Source organism: Barbus barbus, assembly GCF_936440315.1.
Source record: "Barbus barbus genome assembly, chromosome: 5".
NCBI lineage: Eukaryota > Metazoa > Chordata > Actinopteri > Cypriniformes > Cyprinidae > Barbus > Barbus barbus.
The window spans coordinates 3,360,001-3,376,054 of NC_136733.1; the positions used below are offsets into that span (position 1 = coordinate 3,360,001).

At 34.2% G+C, this 16,054-nt stretch overlaps 1 protein-coding gene across 1 annotated transcript in view; it reads left to right on the top strand.

The window, feature by feature from the left end:
• The window catches only part of LOC306870571 (netrin receptor UNC5C-like), a gene marked incomplete at both ends in the record, with an annotated part of 138,821 nt that overhangs the window by 57,863 nt on the left and 64,904 nt on the right, over positions 1-16,054 (top strand). Inside the window, 2 exons of the mRNA XM_079417932.1 lie at positions 96-239; positions 6,843-6,946. Coding sequence (XP_079274058.1) covers positions 96-239; positions 6,843-6,946 — 248 coding nt within the window. The remainder of the gene's footprint in view (positions 1-95; positions 240-6,842; positions 6,947-16,054) is intronic.

Below are 16,054 nucleotides of genomic sequence, written 5' to 3' on the forward strand. Positions count from 1 at the left end.
TGCGTGTTTTCAATCAATGTGCACCAGACACTGCCGATAGTCAAAAGTCTGGCGACATGAGTCTGATGCATGTGTATATGTGTGTGTGTGTGCAGGTTTGGTGGTGAGGGAAGCGCGGATCGAGATCTCCCGGCAGCAGGTGGAGGAGTTGTTTGGTTTGGAAGATTACTGGTGCCAATGTGTCGCCTGGAGTTCTGCAGGAACCACCAAGAGCCGCAAGGTGCACGTCCGCATTGCATGTGAGTATAAACACACTCACACACACACACACACACACACACTGCTTTAATGAGAAGAGTCTTTGCTCTGACTGCTGGAGATTTCTCTCTCTGACAGACACTTTGGCTTCATGTTTATTGACACACACACACACACACACACACACACAGATGGACTGTGAGGAAGTCTGTAAGCTGGCTGAAGGTAATGGAGTATTTATGCAGATCAGAGTCTGCAGACAGGAGACAGTCTGGAGCACACAAACACACTCACAATCATACACACACACAGGGGACTGTCTGGACATCGCTTTATGGTCATATTAATCTTGTTAATTTCCTGCAGTTCATCTTGAGTGTGTGTGAGTTGGGAGCAGGTTATCGGTGCGGCCCAAGGGCACTTCACTCTCCCTCTGTTGTCTCGGGCTGAGTGTGTGTGTGTGTGTGTGATAGACACAGGAGACTGAAGCTGACTGGCAGTACAACACAAGAAACTTCCTCTCATCTGGATGCTTTCAGGATCAGAGCTAAATAAATCCATGCGGCTTTGGAATGGGTGGGTGGATGGATGGATGGATATGAGACAGATATATAAATGGTTATAGATGGATGGATGGATGGATGGACGGATATGAGAAAGGCAAACACAGCCATCCTGAGGCTTCTTTGATTAGCTGACTCTCATAAAACTCACACAGCGACACTTTCTTTGCAAGTACTTGTAAAGAACTGCCTTAATTCTTCGTGGCATAGATTCAACAAGGTGTTGGAAACATTCCTCAGAGATTTTGGTCCATATTGACATGATAGCATCATGCAGTTGCTGCAGATTTGTCGGCTGCACATCCATGATGCAAATCTCCCGTTCCACCACATCCCAAAGGTGCTCTATTGGATTGAGATCTGGTGACTGTGGAGGCCATTTGAGTAAAGTGAACTCAATGTCATGTTCAAGAAATCAGTCTGATGATTTGAGCTTTGTGACATGATGCATTATCCTGCTGGAAGTAGCCATGAGAAGATGGGTAGACTAGTCATAAAGGGATGGACATTGTCAGCATCAATACTCAGGTAGGCTGTGGCGTTTAAACCCACACCATTAAACCACCACCACCAGCCTGAACCATTGAGACAAGGCAGGATGGATCCACGCTTTCATGTTCTTTACGCCAAATTCTGACCCTACCATCTGAATGTCGCAGCAGAAATTGAGACTCATCAGACCAGGCAACGTTTTTCCAATCTTCTATTGTCCAATTTTGGTGAGCTTGTGGGAATTGTAGCCTCCGTTTCCTGTTCTTAGCTGACAGGAGCGGCACCCGGTGTGGTCTTCTGCTGCTGTAGCCCATCTGCTTCAGGGTTCGACGTGTTGTGCGTTCAGAGATGGTTTTCTGCATACCTTGGTTGTAACGAGTGGTTATTTGAGTCACTGTTACCTTTCTATCATCTCTAACCAGTCTGCCCATTCTCCTCTGACCTTTGACATCAACAAGGCATTTTCGTCCATACAACTGACGCGCACTGGATATTTTCTCTTTTTTGGACCATTCTCTGTAAACCCTAGAGATGGTTGTGTGTGAAAATCCCAGTAGATCAGCAGTTTTTGAAATACTCAGACCAGCCCGTCTGGCACCAACAACCATTCCACATTCAAAGTCACTTAAATCCCCTTTCTTCCTCAATCTGATGCTCGGTTTGAACTTCAGCAAGTCGTCTTCACCACATCTAGATGCCTAAATGCATTGAGTTGCTACCCTGTGATTGGCTGATTAGCAATTTGTGTTACCAAGCAATTGAACAGGGGTACCTAATAAAGTGGCCGGTGAGTGTATGTTATTATTTAAAAGCTGCTTGTGATGGGCTTTGGTTCATTATGTGGCTTTCTCATCACCACCTGCATTTGGTGGTTATCAGTGTATTTCAAAGGTACAAAACAGATTTCATATATTATATATATATTATATGATATATTAACATTGTATCAGTTAATGAAATTACAGTATTTAACTGTAAATTTAAGTTAAAACCGTAAAACCTCAAATGTTCTTACCGTGTTTTTTACAGTTGAATTCCGGCAACCACAGCTGCCGTTTTTTTACCGTACATTTTTTTACAGTGTAGATAGATAGATAGATAGATAGATAGATAGATAGATTAAAAACAACAGATTTTGAATGGAAAGTCCCCAGATATGTAGATGTATTTACATAGGTGTTTGTGTGTGTTTGTTGACTCATTCAGTCATACTTTTGTGAGCAGAGGGGCATTGTGGGAACTCTCAGCTGGGTTATTTTATGGGTGATTGCACAGGGCAGAAATTTTCTTTCTGTCACACACCAGCACACGCACACTCACACTCGCACAAAAACACACTCACAGACATACAGCCGCTATCACAGAGAGAGACGGACATGACAGGAAGATTGAACAAGATGATAGATTATCTCACTGATTCACCGCCGAACACAAATTTAGTGCCCAAATAAATTAATGTGAGTTTCTGACACGCAAGCGCTGTCCTGCATGCGTGTGTGTGTGGAGGTGATGGGTTCATATGGATCACGACTACAACACTTTTTTTGAAGTTTTGTTTTGGATCGTGATAGATGCTATAGGTCGCTGTGAGCACAGGTCTGTGTGGGAATGTTTATGACATTTTTTTTTTTGTCAACAACTGTTTATTAAGTTTTATTTTGTGGAACAGTAGTACAAAACAAAAAGCAGCTGTACAAATTTAAAACCCACCACAACCCATCCCACCCCTTGGTAGACTCAAAAAATAAATAAATAAAATAAATAATAATAATAAATACATTCATTAATATTAATAGATAAATAACAATAAAATAATTTTTTACAAAGATTTTAGAAAAGAAAACACAACATTAAAAGCTGAATGCCATGAATTTACAGTTTTCACGTTGAGAGAAGTTGAGAGTTCCATCGATTTATGACATTTTTGCAGTATAGAGAGAATGTTATTCATGTTATATTTAAGAATTATTAGACAAGCCAATTTCTATTGAAACTGTGCAGCTTACATTTACTATAAGCAGATAAGTTATTTTTAATTGTTATATTTGATTAGTGACTAAATATTTTATATATTATTAATTTATATTATATTTTGCATAATATTATTTTTTGGTAATACAGTATAATATATAAATAATAAACTTTAAATAATTTTATGTACTATCATTTATTTGACATATTTTATAATATATTTAGATTTATTTAATATATTATTAGTTTCGTGACTTGGGTATAGTGATGTTATATTTGTGAATGTTGTATTTGTTAAGCACATGTGTAATATGTTTTATTTCATATGTTATCATTTTAGAAACTATATAGTTAATATGTCTTATATTTGATAAGTTTTTTATTTTAGTTTAGTGACTTTTAATATTTTATACATTATTAATTTAGAGATTGGGTATAGTGACAGTATATATGTTTTATTTGATAAGTGAATAAATTCTATTATATTTCATTAGTTTTAAGTCTGTACATAGTGATAAGTGTTATATTTGATTAGTGTAGTCGTGAACAATATTATATTTGATATGGTATTAGTTTAGGAGCTGAATATAATTTTAATAGTTTTTTATTTTATATATTAGTGGTTTAGAAAATGTTAGATTTGATTAGTTAGTGACTTAAATGTTGTATACTTGATATATTATAAGTTTAGGCACTGTGTGTACTTAAATAAACACGAAAAAAATGTTATTTGATTATTTTAGTAACCTAAAAATTCTATGTTAGATATTAGTTTAGTGACTGGGTATTTAGGAATAGATGTTATAATTGATTAGTGTCTAAATATTTTATATTAGATGTTATATTTTAGACTTTGATTGTATTAGATTAGTGACTAACCGTAAATATATGCTATATATTATTAGTTTAGGCATTGTGTTTAGTGCTAAATACTATATATAATTAGTTAATCTTATTTATTATCAGTTTAGGGTGAGTGTATAGTGATAGATGTTATATATGATTAGCTTAGTGACTCTAAATAGCACTTGACATTATATGTGATGAGTTGAGGGACTGTGGTCAGTTCGTTGCTGAAGTCCAGACATTATAATTATGAATGAAATAGGAGTGCTGTTATACAGGTGTGTGTGTGTGTGTGTGTGGCTTCAGCTCTGTTTGGGATATTAATGCTGGTTAAGATTTGTTGCCAATGTAGAGCACTAAAACTATGAGTTGAATGCATTACACACTCACACACTCGGACACACACCTCCTCTGAGACGTGATTTATTTGCCTATTACCTCCATCAGTAATGTGAAGGAAAACAGACACGCACAATGTGTGTGTGTGTGTGTGTGAATGAGCAGAGCAGTAAAACGCTTGACAGGCTGAAGATATTTTCCTTATGCACGTGTGTGTGTGTGTGTGTGTGTGTGTGTTTTATGTCCAATTGAATGGAGAAATCACAGCGCAGACAATTGAAGATTCAGGGTGAGCAGCAGCTCTGGGTGAAATAAAAAATAATATTTCTTGATCTCAATATTTTTACAGTGTTTTGACGAGTGAAAGCACTCAGGGGAATCATCCATTCAACTGCAGGCACATCAACCATTGTTGAGAAGTAGATGGTATATGTAAGAAGTTAAGACTAGTTGGCAAAATGGTCATGTTCTCAATTTGATCATTTTAAATAAATTTCAGTCAACCAAATTACGCATGGGGACAGAATACATGAATTTATTAATGAATGACCGCAACATTTTTGGAGTGTTGATGGATTTTTGGAGTGTTTGAGTTTTTGATGGATTACATAATTGCATATTATTCACATAATGGCAGTAAATCATACTCTTAATACTTATTTTTTCTCTTTTAAATTTCCTTTTCTAAAATCCTAGTGTGTCATATCATTTAGCTTTAACTATATTCAAAATATCGGATTATGTAAATGCAGTTGTAAATAAATTTGTAAACCATGCTTCTGAATTTGGTCGAAAAAGCACCTCTCAAGCGATTAGATCATGTATGAAACAAAGAATTATGCAAGTTACTAAACACTGGTGATGTATAACAGTGAGACAGTATGTTCTCATCATATCCAGCATCATTCAGTACTGATTCTGGATGAAATATTTCAAACCTGGAAGACTCCTGTTATTTTCATGTTTATTAATGTTTGTTCCTGTAATGCAGACATTCCCAAAAGATTTGTCAGCCAAACCCCTTTGAGATGAAATATTTACTTGAAATATCTCTTGAGGAAGTTAATAGTTCAATAATTTAACAACACATTCACACGTTTAAAGTTCTCTGATGTCTGTTACACTGGTATGCAGGTAAACAAGATAAATACTTTTAGTTTAAGTGTTCAAATGTTTAAATAATAAATTTTTCATTCTATGATTTAATTAGCTTTTTATGAACTCGCAAACCCACTGCAGGTCTTGCACTAAGCCCAGTTTGGGAAACCCTTGTTTAATATAATATTTAATGTATTTTATGATGTTTTGTGGTATCAAAATGGTACGTTTAATGGCAAGTGTAAAACAAGTTAGATATAAAGTAATGTAAAAAGTGTTCAGAATACATTACCTATAATGAGTAACCCAGATTACTAACTACAGTTTTCTTTATGTAATCTGTAATCAGTAATGGACTACCATTTGTAAGTGTTGTACCCAGCTCTCTCTGTCTGTCCGTCCATCTGTAATCATTTTATTATAAAATGTTCTTTTATGTTTGTTTATTTATAAATTCTTTAGGCCTATATTTTATATATAATGTATCATTATCACTATGTATCACTACATTTTTATTTGTCATATTATGAAATATTATATATACATATATAACTATTATATATATTTATTGTAAAATGTTATTGTTACTGGAAATATCAAATTATTATAATAGGAAATATTATAATACAACATACATCATAAAGGATCAATGTATGTGTCTCCCGTCAGTAGTGAACAGATATGAAGTCTATTCTTCATCATAAACCTCACAAAGCAGCAGAGAGAAAGAGGATTGTATTCACATATTCACCCCCTCCACAACTATTCACACACATCTCTGCATTTACAATTCACAGGTTCACACATGAGGTGTGAGAAGGATGTGTTGAAGACGAGATGAGTTTGGCCTTCTGTCTGTTAGACCTCAAATGTTAGACACCCACTCACACACACACACACACACACACACACACACAGAAACCAACAGGGAAAAATAGATATTTACACCCACACGTGAACATTATGAGATAATAAAGCGAACGAATAGCACACAATGTTTGCTTTGACCTGAGAATATGGTCGATATGAGCGTCATTCACACATCCTGTGAGCTGTACTCTTCACCTGTGTGAAGAAACCAATCACACACACTGTCAGCTGCACACAAAACATCACAAGGAGATGAAATCCAGCGCGATAATGAATTCTGCGCTACTTATTATGTGGAGTGCAAAAGTCTGAGAGAACATCTGTTATTTTCCTTTTGAACCTTGAAATCATTTATTTTTTTTTTAATAAAATGACCACGCGAAATGTAAGAAATATTCGGTGCTATTTCTAGGTGACTAATGAAGTGTAAGTAAATGAGCCGCCTCTTTGTCTCCATCTCCACAGTCTTGAGGAAGACGTTTGAGCAGGAACCCTTGGGGAAGGAGGTGTCACTCGAACAGGAAGTGCTGCTGCAGTGCCGCCCACCCGAGGGCATACCGCCTGCTGAGGTACTCACTCACTCACACACACTCACACACACACACACACACAGGCTCGCATGTGTCAATACCATACAGATCAGCTTTGCCTATAGGGATGAATGTCAAGCTCTATCCTGTGTCGCCAGCTGTCAAACTATTTTTTTTAATAATTAAATGCACTAATTAACATGTTAAATTGACAGCTCTAATTCATATTAGTATAGGGTACAACAGGGCTGTTATAAAAATATATATATGTTTTTATTAAACGTTGATGGAGCAACAGATTTTGTGTGAAAATAAATGATAAAAGTGGTTTGTTTTGTTAACAAATTAGTGCTGGGCAACGATTAGTCACGATTAATCGCATCTAAAATAAAATAATTTGTGGACATAATATATGTGTTTGTACTGTGTATATTTATTATGTATATATAAATACACACACATGCATGTGTGTATATATATATATATATATATATATATATATATATATATATATATATATATATATGTTATGTTTATATATATTAAATATATTTATATATAATATAAACTATATGAATATAAATACAGTGGTGTGAAAAAGTGTTGGCCCCCTTCCTGAAAGCACTTTTTCACACAGGGCCATGTGGGTTTGGATTTTGTTTTTTATCTTTAAAAACTTCATTTAAAAACTGCATGTTGTGTTTACTTGTTATCTTTGATTAATATTTAAATTTGTTTGATGATCTGAAACATTAAATTGTGACAAACATGCAAAAAAAATTACAAATCAGGAAGGGGGCCAACACTGTATTTACATGTAAATGCATCAATATTTTCAAAATATATACTGTGTGTGTCTTTATATACACACGTAGTACACACACAAATATTATATAAACAAAAACTTTTATTTTGGATGCAATTAATCGAGATTAATCGTTGCCCAGCACTATTTAGAATGTTATATATTTTTGACGTGACACACATCCCACACATGCAGCATTTATATACAAAAAGTCTTAGACACTTGTTGTTGTCAGACTTTGTGGACCATGTTCATATGTTAATATGATGCAGTAGGCCGCTGGTTATTCTGCGAGGACACCTGTGTGAACTTGAGCAGAACTGACTTCATACATCCATGAAAAATGACCTTGAGAGCACCTGGTTAAATCTCACTTTGAAATGTGAAGTTTGTTGTGAGAAAAGCTTGCAGATCATTTGAATGCAAATTCCACTTTTTTAAATAATGCATTAATGTCTGAATGTTTTTTTGTGATACTGTATGTGTGTATGCAGAGCTTGTTTATGTCTTTCTGGAGTGTCAGTTCCACTGAACTCTAGGGTCTCATGAACTGTATAAAAATAGAGAGGAAGTGTGAAAGTACACTGTAAATGGAGGGAAGAAAAACACTAACCTGACTGACTGATTTACTGTATAACAGTTTGGACACATGTTGTGTGATTCTTAAAAACGTTTCAATATAAAGGTTTCCACTTAATTTTTTTAAAATTAATTTTGTAGACAAAAAATTATTTAAGTGCCTATAAACATATCATTTTATATTTTAAAATATATAATTTTATTTTTGTAACTATTTAAAAAAAAATTAATGAAAAGGATGAGTTAAACAAGGAAAATTAGTAACTTAATTTAATAGTTTTTAATAATTTAATAATTTTTGTAGTTTTAATCATTCAGAAAGCAAACAAAATATTGATTTGTATCGTAAAGTACAGGAAAATCCATAATTAAATTAATAAATTTAGTTATTTTCTCACTTTTAATTGTTTTAATAATGTATTTTTTTATGTATTCATTAAAAAAAACAGAATAGGATGATTAGAACAGGACAGTGCAGAAAAATCAGTCGTCAAATAAATACAATATATTTTTTTAATAATTAATTTCAGTCTTTTCATTAACATTTTTTTAGAATATTTATATTATAACATTATATATATTTTTTAATAATTTCTTATAACAATAATAATGATTATAACAGAAAAGATAATCATTATCATCTAGAGTTGAACTAGAGAGTACAGGAAAATTAGTCATTAAATAAAATTATAACAATTAATTTTGTACTTGCCATTTTTTTTCTAATCATTTAAAAAGATGAGTTGAACCAAATAATACAGGAAAATCAGTAATTAATTATTAATTGTTAATTAAAAATATATATTTATGTATTAAAAATATTTTTATAATTCATTTTTTTACATTCTTTTGTATAATATAAATTTTTTATATAGTTTTAAAACAGATTAGGATGATTTAACACAGGAAAATCTGTCAAGTTAATAAAATAATTATTTTTATTAATTAATTTCAATCTTTTTTTTTTCAATATTAACTGTAATAATGATTAAAACAGAAAAGGATAAATTGAACTGTAGAGTGCAGGAAAATCAGTCATTAAATAAAATTATAACATGATTAATTTTGTACTTATCAATTATTTTAATTATTTCAATTTTAATAATTAAAACCAGAACAGAAAAGGATGAGTTGAACAAGATAGTACAGGAAAATCAGTATCCAGTATACATGATCCTCCTTCATTAGTGTTGAAAAAGATGCACCCAATGAAGGTGGAGTGTTGAAAACGCTTAAATATCAGAGAGTTTTCATAAATGTTTTCTATCAGTTATTCCAATCTGTGTTATTTTAGAGTTTTGACGACTTTCCTGTTTCTCCACAATGTGGACGGTTTGTCTGCTGCAGAATGCTGTAGCTGTGTGTATGTAGTGTATGCTCTTGTGTGCATGTGGAGTTTGTCTGTCATCATACAGTATGTGTGTTCAGAGCCGTCAGAGTCGTTTCTGCTCCTGGGTTTGACCCGGAGGTTGAGGGTTCCCAGAAGACCCATAAACGACAGCTGCGGCTCCCAGAGGACACTTCACACACAAACACACACGCACACACACTCATTCGGGGCCGAGTAAGTTGAGATGTGAAGAAGAGCCATGTGAATTCCACCGAGTGCTGACTCCGTCTAGCCTGAAAAACCTCCGTACCGTCCCTGCATGTTCCCGGAGGACGCTGGGAACACCATGACCCGGTCAGGATATACATTTTCATGTAAATATCATTTGCTTTTTCTGAACAATGCGAGCAAGTGACCTCTGTGTTCACCGGACGTATTTTCTGAACACCCACAGCGTGAGCCGTGGCCATTAGGGAGCCGGAACGGTCTGAAATAACAGTGCAGAAAGACGAGACCCGGCCAATCACAGAGCCCTCATTAAAATCACACTGTTTCCATGGCGATAGGATATAATATACATACAGGTTAACCGGGACACACTGGCGGGCCATAGTTAGAGACCAAAGACCATTACTTTATAGAGTCACAATTATATTCTTGCCCTCTGACACACACACACACACACACACACACACACACACACGTGTATAAAGCGTAATACAGTGGCAGGAGTTTATATACTGAGGGAGCTGTATGTGTACGATGAATGGTGTGCTATTCATTACATCTGTAAAATCTGCAGAAACCATCAGGACGCGGTGGGACACATACATGCAGATACACTTGAAGCACTCTAGAGACGCACATAAAAACAAACACACACACACACACACACACGACTGAGACTCCAACTGTATCTCATACTAATGTTGTTAAAGCTGCTCTGTAACTGTGGCTTTCTAAGCTCCCAGATACTCATAATTTAAAGTAGTTTAAGTAATTTAAACAGTCAACATGCGCTTTTCATAAATATATGGTTCATTCTCAGGAACGCTGCCATTTTTTATCCCTGTAATTACCAAGAAAAATTATAGATACTTAGTCACTTATTCTGTTCTAAGACTGCTCTTCTGCTCACCAAGGCTGCATTTATTTGGTCAAAATACAGTAAAATCAGTATTATTGTGAAATATTATTACAAGTTAAATAACGTTTTTCTATTTAAATATATTGTAAAATGTAATTTATTCCTGTGATCAAAGCTGAATTATTCCAGTCTTCAGTGTCACTCGATCCTTTAGAAATCATTCTGATGCTGATTTGCTGCTCTTTTTTTCATGATTCTTTGAAGAAAAAAGTTCAAGCAGCATTTATTATAAATAGATAAAACCACCATTTATTAGAAATAGAAATATTTAACATTATATGTGTCTTTACTACCACTTTTGATCAATTTAATATGTCCTTATTGAATAAAAGTATTAATTTCCATTAATTTGCACTTTTTTTTGCAATGGCAACCTGCTATTAAACTGGTTAAAAATGTTCAGCACAAAATAAATAAATAAAAATAAAGATGAAAAATATAAACATTAAAGCAAAATTAGAAAATTTAATTAATAAGTCATGCTGTCTGACCTGTAGGGAATTTCAATCCTAATGTAAAATTTTAACTAGTCAGTATATAATGTAATTAATTCAGTTCATTTGATTAATTCACTGACATCACTAATAGAATAGAATAGAATATAGTAACACAAAACTGTAACATACTAATACATAGGACCATTGTTTTGGCCAACATAAATTCAGTCATAAACTGCATGAAAATACTATATAAAACACATGTGACAACCTTAGTTTGGAGGGCAAAATTGACACTTTTTTATATATATATAATTTAACTATGATTTATATTATTTATAATTAATATCCATTGTTTAGATAAAACAACAAGATTGGTGTTTTAAAGTAACACACAAAAGCACTGCTATAGAGAAAACTCACATTTGTGTAATTGGACAGTTGACTTTCTCCATGTGACAACTAGCCCCAGTCTCTCATTAAGGGTTAAAATAAGAGTGTTTTAGGGTCAGGTGTTGGGTTAGTAATTGCTTTTCCAGTGTCGATGGTGGTTAGGACTTACTTTGGGCGTGTGGTGGGAGAATATAATTTAACTGTGTGCTTTACACCGCTATTTGTTGCGAAAAATAGCTTGTTAGTAGAAAAGCGGCACTATTTGGAAACAGCTAAGCTGCTGTCATGCTACTGATAAATGTGGTTAAGTTAGAAGCACTGCTTGTTTTAGCTTCTTCTCAGCGCTGCTCCAAACACACGTTCAACAGAAAGCTGCAAAACAGCCTCCAGCAGTGTGTTTGATGCCCCTGCAGCCTCACAGTTACAGGAATTAATATCTCCTTCATTAGCTCAGAGCAAAAGCACTTTACTGTGTTTTATGCTAATGAAGATGGAGATTGTTTACGGTAACAGACTTTTATGGCGTGCCATTAATTAAATGTGCTGATGTTCTGTATGTTGGTAATGTGTCAGCGCGTGTGTAAATTTCAGAAATGCATCTGCAGATGGAGTGAGTTATTGTGTCCGAGCCGAGTTAATGCAGTACACATGCTGACACGCACATTTTGACATGTATGCGTACACACACGCCAGGACAAAGTCATAAATTCATATCTGTAAGTATGTGTCCATTGAATAATAGCATTTGAATATGGCTTGAAGTAAAAAATAAATTAATAAAGAAATAAATTTGGGACTTTTATTTCATGTTTTTACAGGAAGACTCTAATACTTACCAAGGCTGCATTTATTTGATCAAAAATATAGTAAAAACTGTAATATTATGTGCTAAAATGATTACAATTTCAAATAACTGCTTTCTATTGTATTATATTTTAAAGGGAAGGCTAGCAAGGTGAAGCTGAGTGTGTGTGAGGAAGCTCTCGAGCGAGCGCAGAGGTCAGGTGGAAGTGTTTCAGTGTGTGTGTGTGTGTGTGTGTGAGTGCTGTACTACTTTAACATGTGGCGTTCGTGGGGAAGTGTGTGTTCGTCATGCAGGACTCAAGGGACGAATCGCACATGCTAAACACACCTGATCTCATGATGACCCGTAACCGCAAATCTGGCCCTGCTGTCTGCAGCTGTCATTTATCTCAACACACTTTCATTCTCCTGCCCTCGCGTTTTTTCACTCTTCCTTTCTGATTTTTAATCCCCCTCTCCAGTCATGAATACAACCGGACCATAAGATCAGGCTACTCGAGGACATTTCTCTGTTAATATTAAAATATATCATATAAAATAGTGCTCAATTTATTAATCAAACTAATTAATTAATTACACGATGTACCTACTGATTAAGTATCTCGATGCATTTTGATAACTGCTGAGAAAAGCTTTATTTGGAATGATTATTGCTAAAATTACACGCATGAATTATTCATTTAATTTTCTCATTTTGCATTAATTTGTATAACTTTTTATCATTTTCATAATTAATTTGACTATATAGATGTGTTGAACTGAGACTTAATAATATATAATATATATTTATTTTAATTATATTATTATATAATTCTAGTTTTATTGCATAATATAATATATACAAAATATATATAATTATATATTAAATATCTATACATTAAATAATTTTTATCACACTTTTTATGATTTTTTTCCAGGTGCTATTAACATTGCAATTTTTTGTGAACTTGTAAACGCTTTCTCTGACTCTCACAATTCAACGCTATTGTACTTTTAAGAGTATAAACGGCCTCTTTGAATGTAAAATGAATAATAGGCTGCAATATAGTTTTACAAATTCATTATATTGTAACAGATTCATGAAACAATCCGCTATTTTAGCTTTAGTGTGTTCTTTTTGGAATTTTGAGTTCTGAAAGTTACTGTATGTTCATACACGGTGAATTCTTTCATTTTCAAGAGATCAAGGGAAAATAATATGAGGCCTTTAAGGGATTCCTTCTGCGAAACAATAAATAGATCCTATGGCCTTTTTTCTTCATGTTCATTTGATTGTTTTAACAGATGCTCTCTTAAAGCGACTGCCTGCGGACAATTAATATAACAAATAAGAGTGATGATATCAAAGGTTACACACAGAGCTGCAGTGTGTGTGTCTCTGTGGAGTTTGTGCTCTCTGGAGGTTCTCGGTGCATCTGTGTTGTGATTAATGACCGTCTCTCCCCTCAGAGAGCCAGACACAGCACAACAACAGCTCAATACAGCTCTCATCTCATTTCTCCTCTCTTCTCCTCTCCTCTCTTTTTGCTCAAAAGTTGCTCTTTCATAACTCAGTGGAGACCTCATTATACTCTATTTAAGTGTCATCTTTGTTTCAAATATTTCTTGTAGAATTTCTAAAGAGAAATAATTATAGCTACAAATACCATTTTCCCTTATTGAATCGATTAAGAAATAATAGAGATAGAAATGAACTTATTTGTGATTTGATGTCATTGAATGAAACGGAAACATCAAATGAAGCAGACTTTAATGTTCTCAGTTTCATATACAGATAGATAGATAGATAAACAGACAGACAGACAGACAATTATTCATCTGTTATTCTATTTCTCAGCTCCATCAATGTGCATCTGTAGGATTTTTTCATCCAGCAGTTGAAAATCATGTGTCTAATTATTTAGAAAAATTATTTGTGATTTGAGGAATTGTTCTTGTCTGAGAAGAAAAACTAATAGTGATGCTTGCCTAAGCTAACACTAGTAATTAATAGCTGATTTAATGCACTAATCACTTGAGACAACTGTGTGTGTGTGTGTGTGTGTGTGTGTGTGTGTTTATGTGGTTTATGAGGACACAAATTTGTATAATGACATGGGTATGACAGAGGTATTACAATATGAAGGTGGTTTATGAGGACACTGCCTATGTCCCCGTAATTCAAAAGGCTTAAAAAACATACTAAATGGTGTTTTTTTGAAAATCTAAAAATGCACAAAGTCTCCTGTGAGGGCTAAGTTTAGGTGTAGGGTTGGTGTAGGGCAATAGCACACACAGTTTGTTCAGTATAAAAACCATTACGCCTATGGAGAGTCCCCATAAACCACAAAAACCAACGCGTGTGTGTGTGTGTGTGTGTGTGTGTGTGTGTGTGTGAAAGGTATGTATAGCTTTGGGCCTCAGTGACATGCTCCGATGGCCCAGTTCTGTCTGTTCACCGGCCCCCAACCCTCCCTCAATCTCTGTGTGTGTGTGTGTGTGTGCGCGTGTAAGAAAGATAAATTTCCCATCTGCCCAACTGCGTTGAGAAATTTTTCCGCTCTTGCATCTTTATTTAAGTCGGCAACAGAACTTTGATGGCAACACAAAAGAAACAGGCAGAACGACTTTATCTGTTGAAATATTTACATAGTCCCTTGCTCTTGAGAAACACGCGCTTAGATCTTACACACACACCTCCAACCTGAGCAGGAACAGGAAGCTGATCAGAGATCAGAGTGTCGGGATCAGAATATAAGGAGCTTTGTGACAAAAAAAAGAGATCTGAGGGCTGTGCTCTCAATGGAAGACTAGCATTCTGCGCAGTATACACTGAAAAATATCTACTGGATCCATTTTAAACTGTCATGTGCTACATTGTTGTCACATGGCATCAGATTTAATGTTATTTAAAAACCCTTTTCTATATCATTTTGATAATTTTGCTGAAATAGTTGTACACAATCTACTGCATGCTTTTTGTCGTCTGATTGATAGTTTATACTTTTTTTAGCAAATTAAAGGCATTTTAGTGTAATTGTATAAACATCCACCTTTAGCTTGTGGTTCACATGTTTTATGCTGTGAATTCTTTCTTGATCTTCATAAAGTAAACAGAAGAATAACTTTTATATTGTTAGTAATATTTCAGGATGAAATCTTATTAAACTGATTATAGGTTTACTTGATTATACATGCATCATTTTTATTAAAAAAAATGCAACAGTTATTTGTTATTTATCTCTCAATCATCACTTTATTGCTTTGCATTATATGTTTTGAAACTACAGAGCTTTGATCATAAAACTAAGTATTTGAATATTATCTTACTAAGACATTATTGGGAGATATAGAATGAAAACTGATATTTCTGTGTATTTTATGTAAGTAGTCTGCTATGCTGTTATAAAGATCTCATTGATTTATTGTAAGCATTACATGAGAATTTCATCTTACTTTTTGGCCATATAAATATCAGCAACTGCACCAAATTACATATTTTTGCTCGGCTTGAGCCTCTGAATAAAATTGAGGTGTTTTTTCCTCATCGAGTATGAGCTCCATATTCTCACTATATCATACTATATGAGCCATAAAAGCCTGATATATCAAATATGATATGCAACAAAACACACTAATAGATTTTCTTTTATATTTTTTCTAAAGGTTCAAT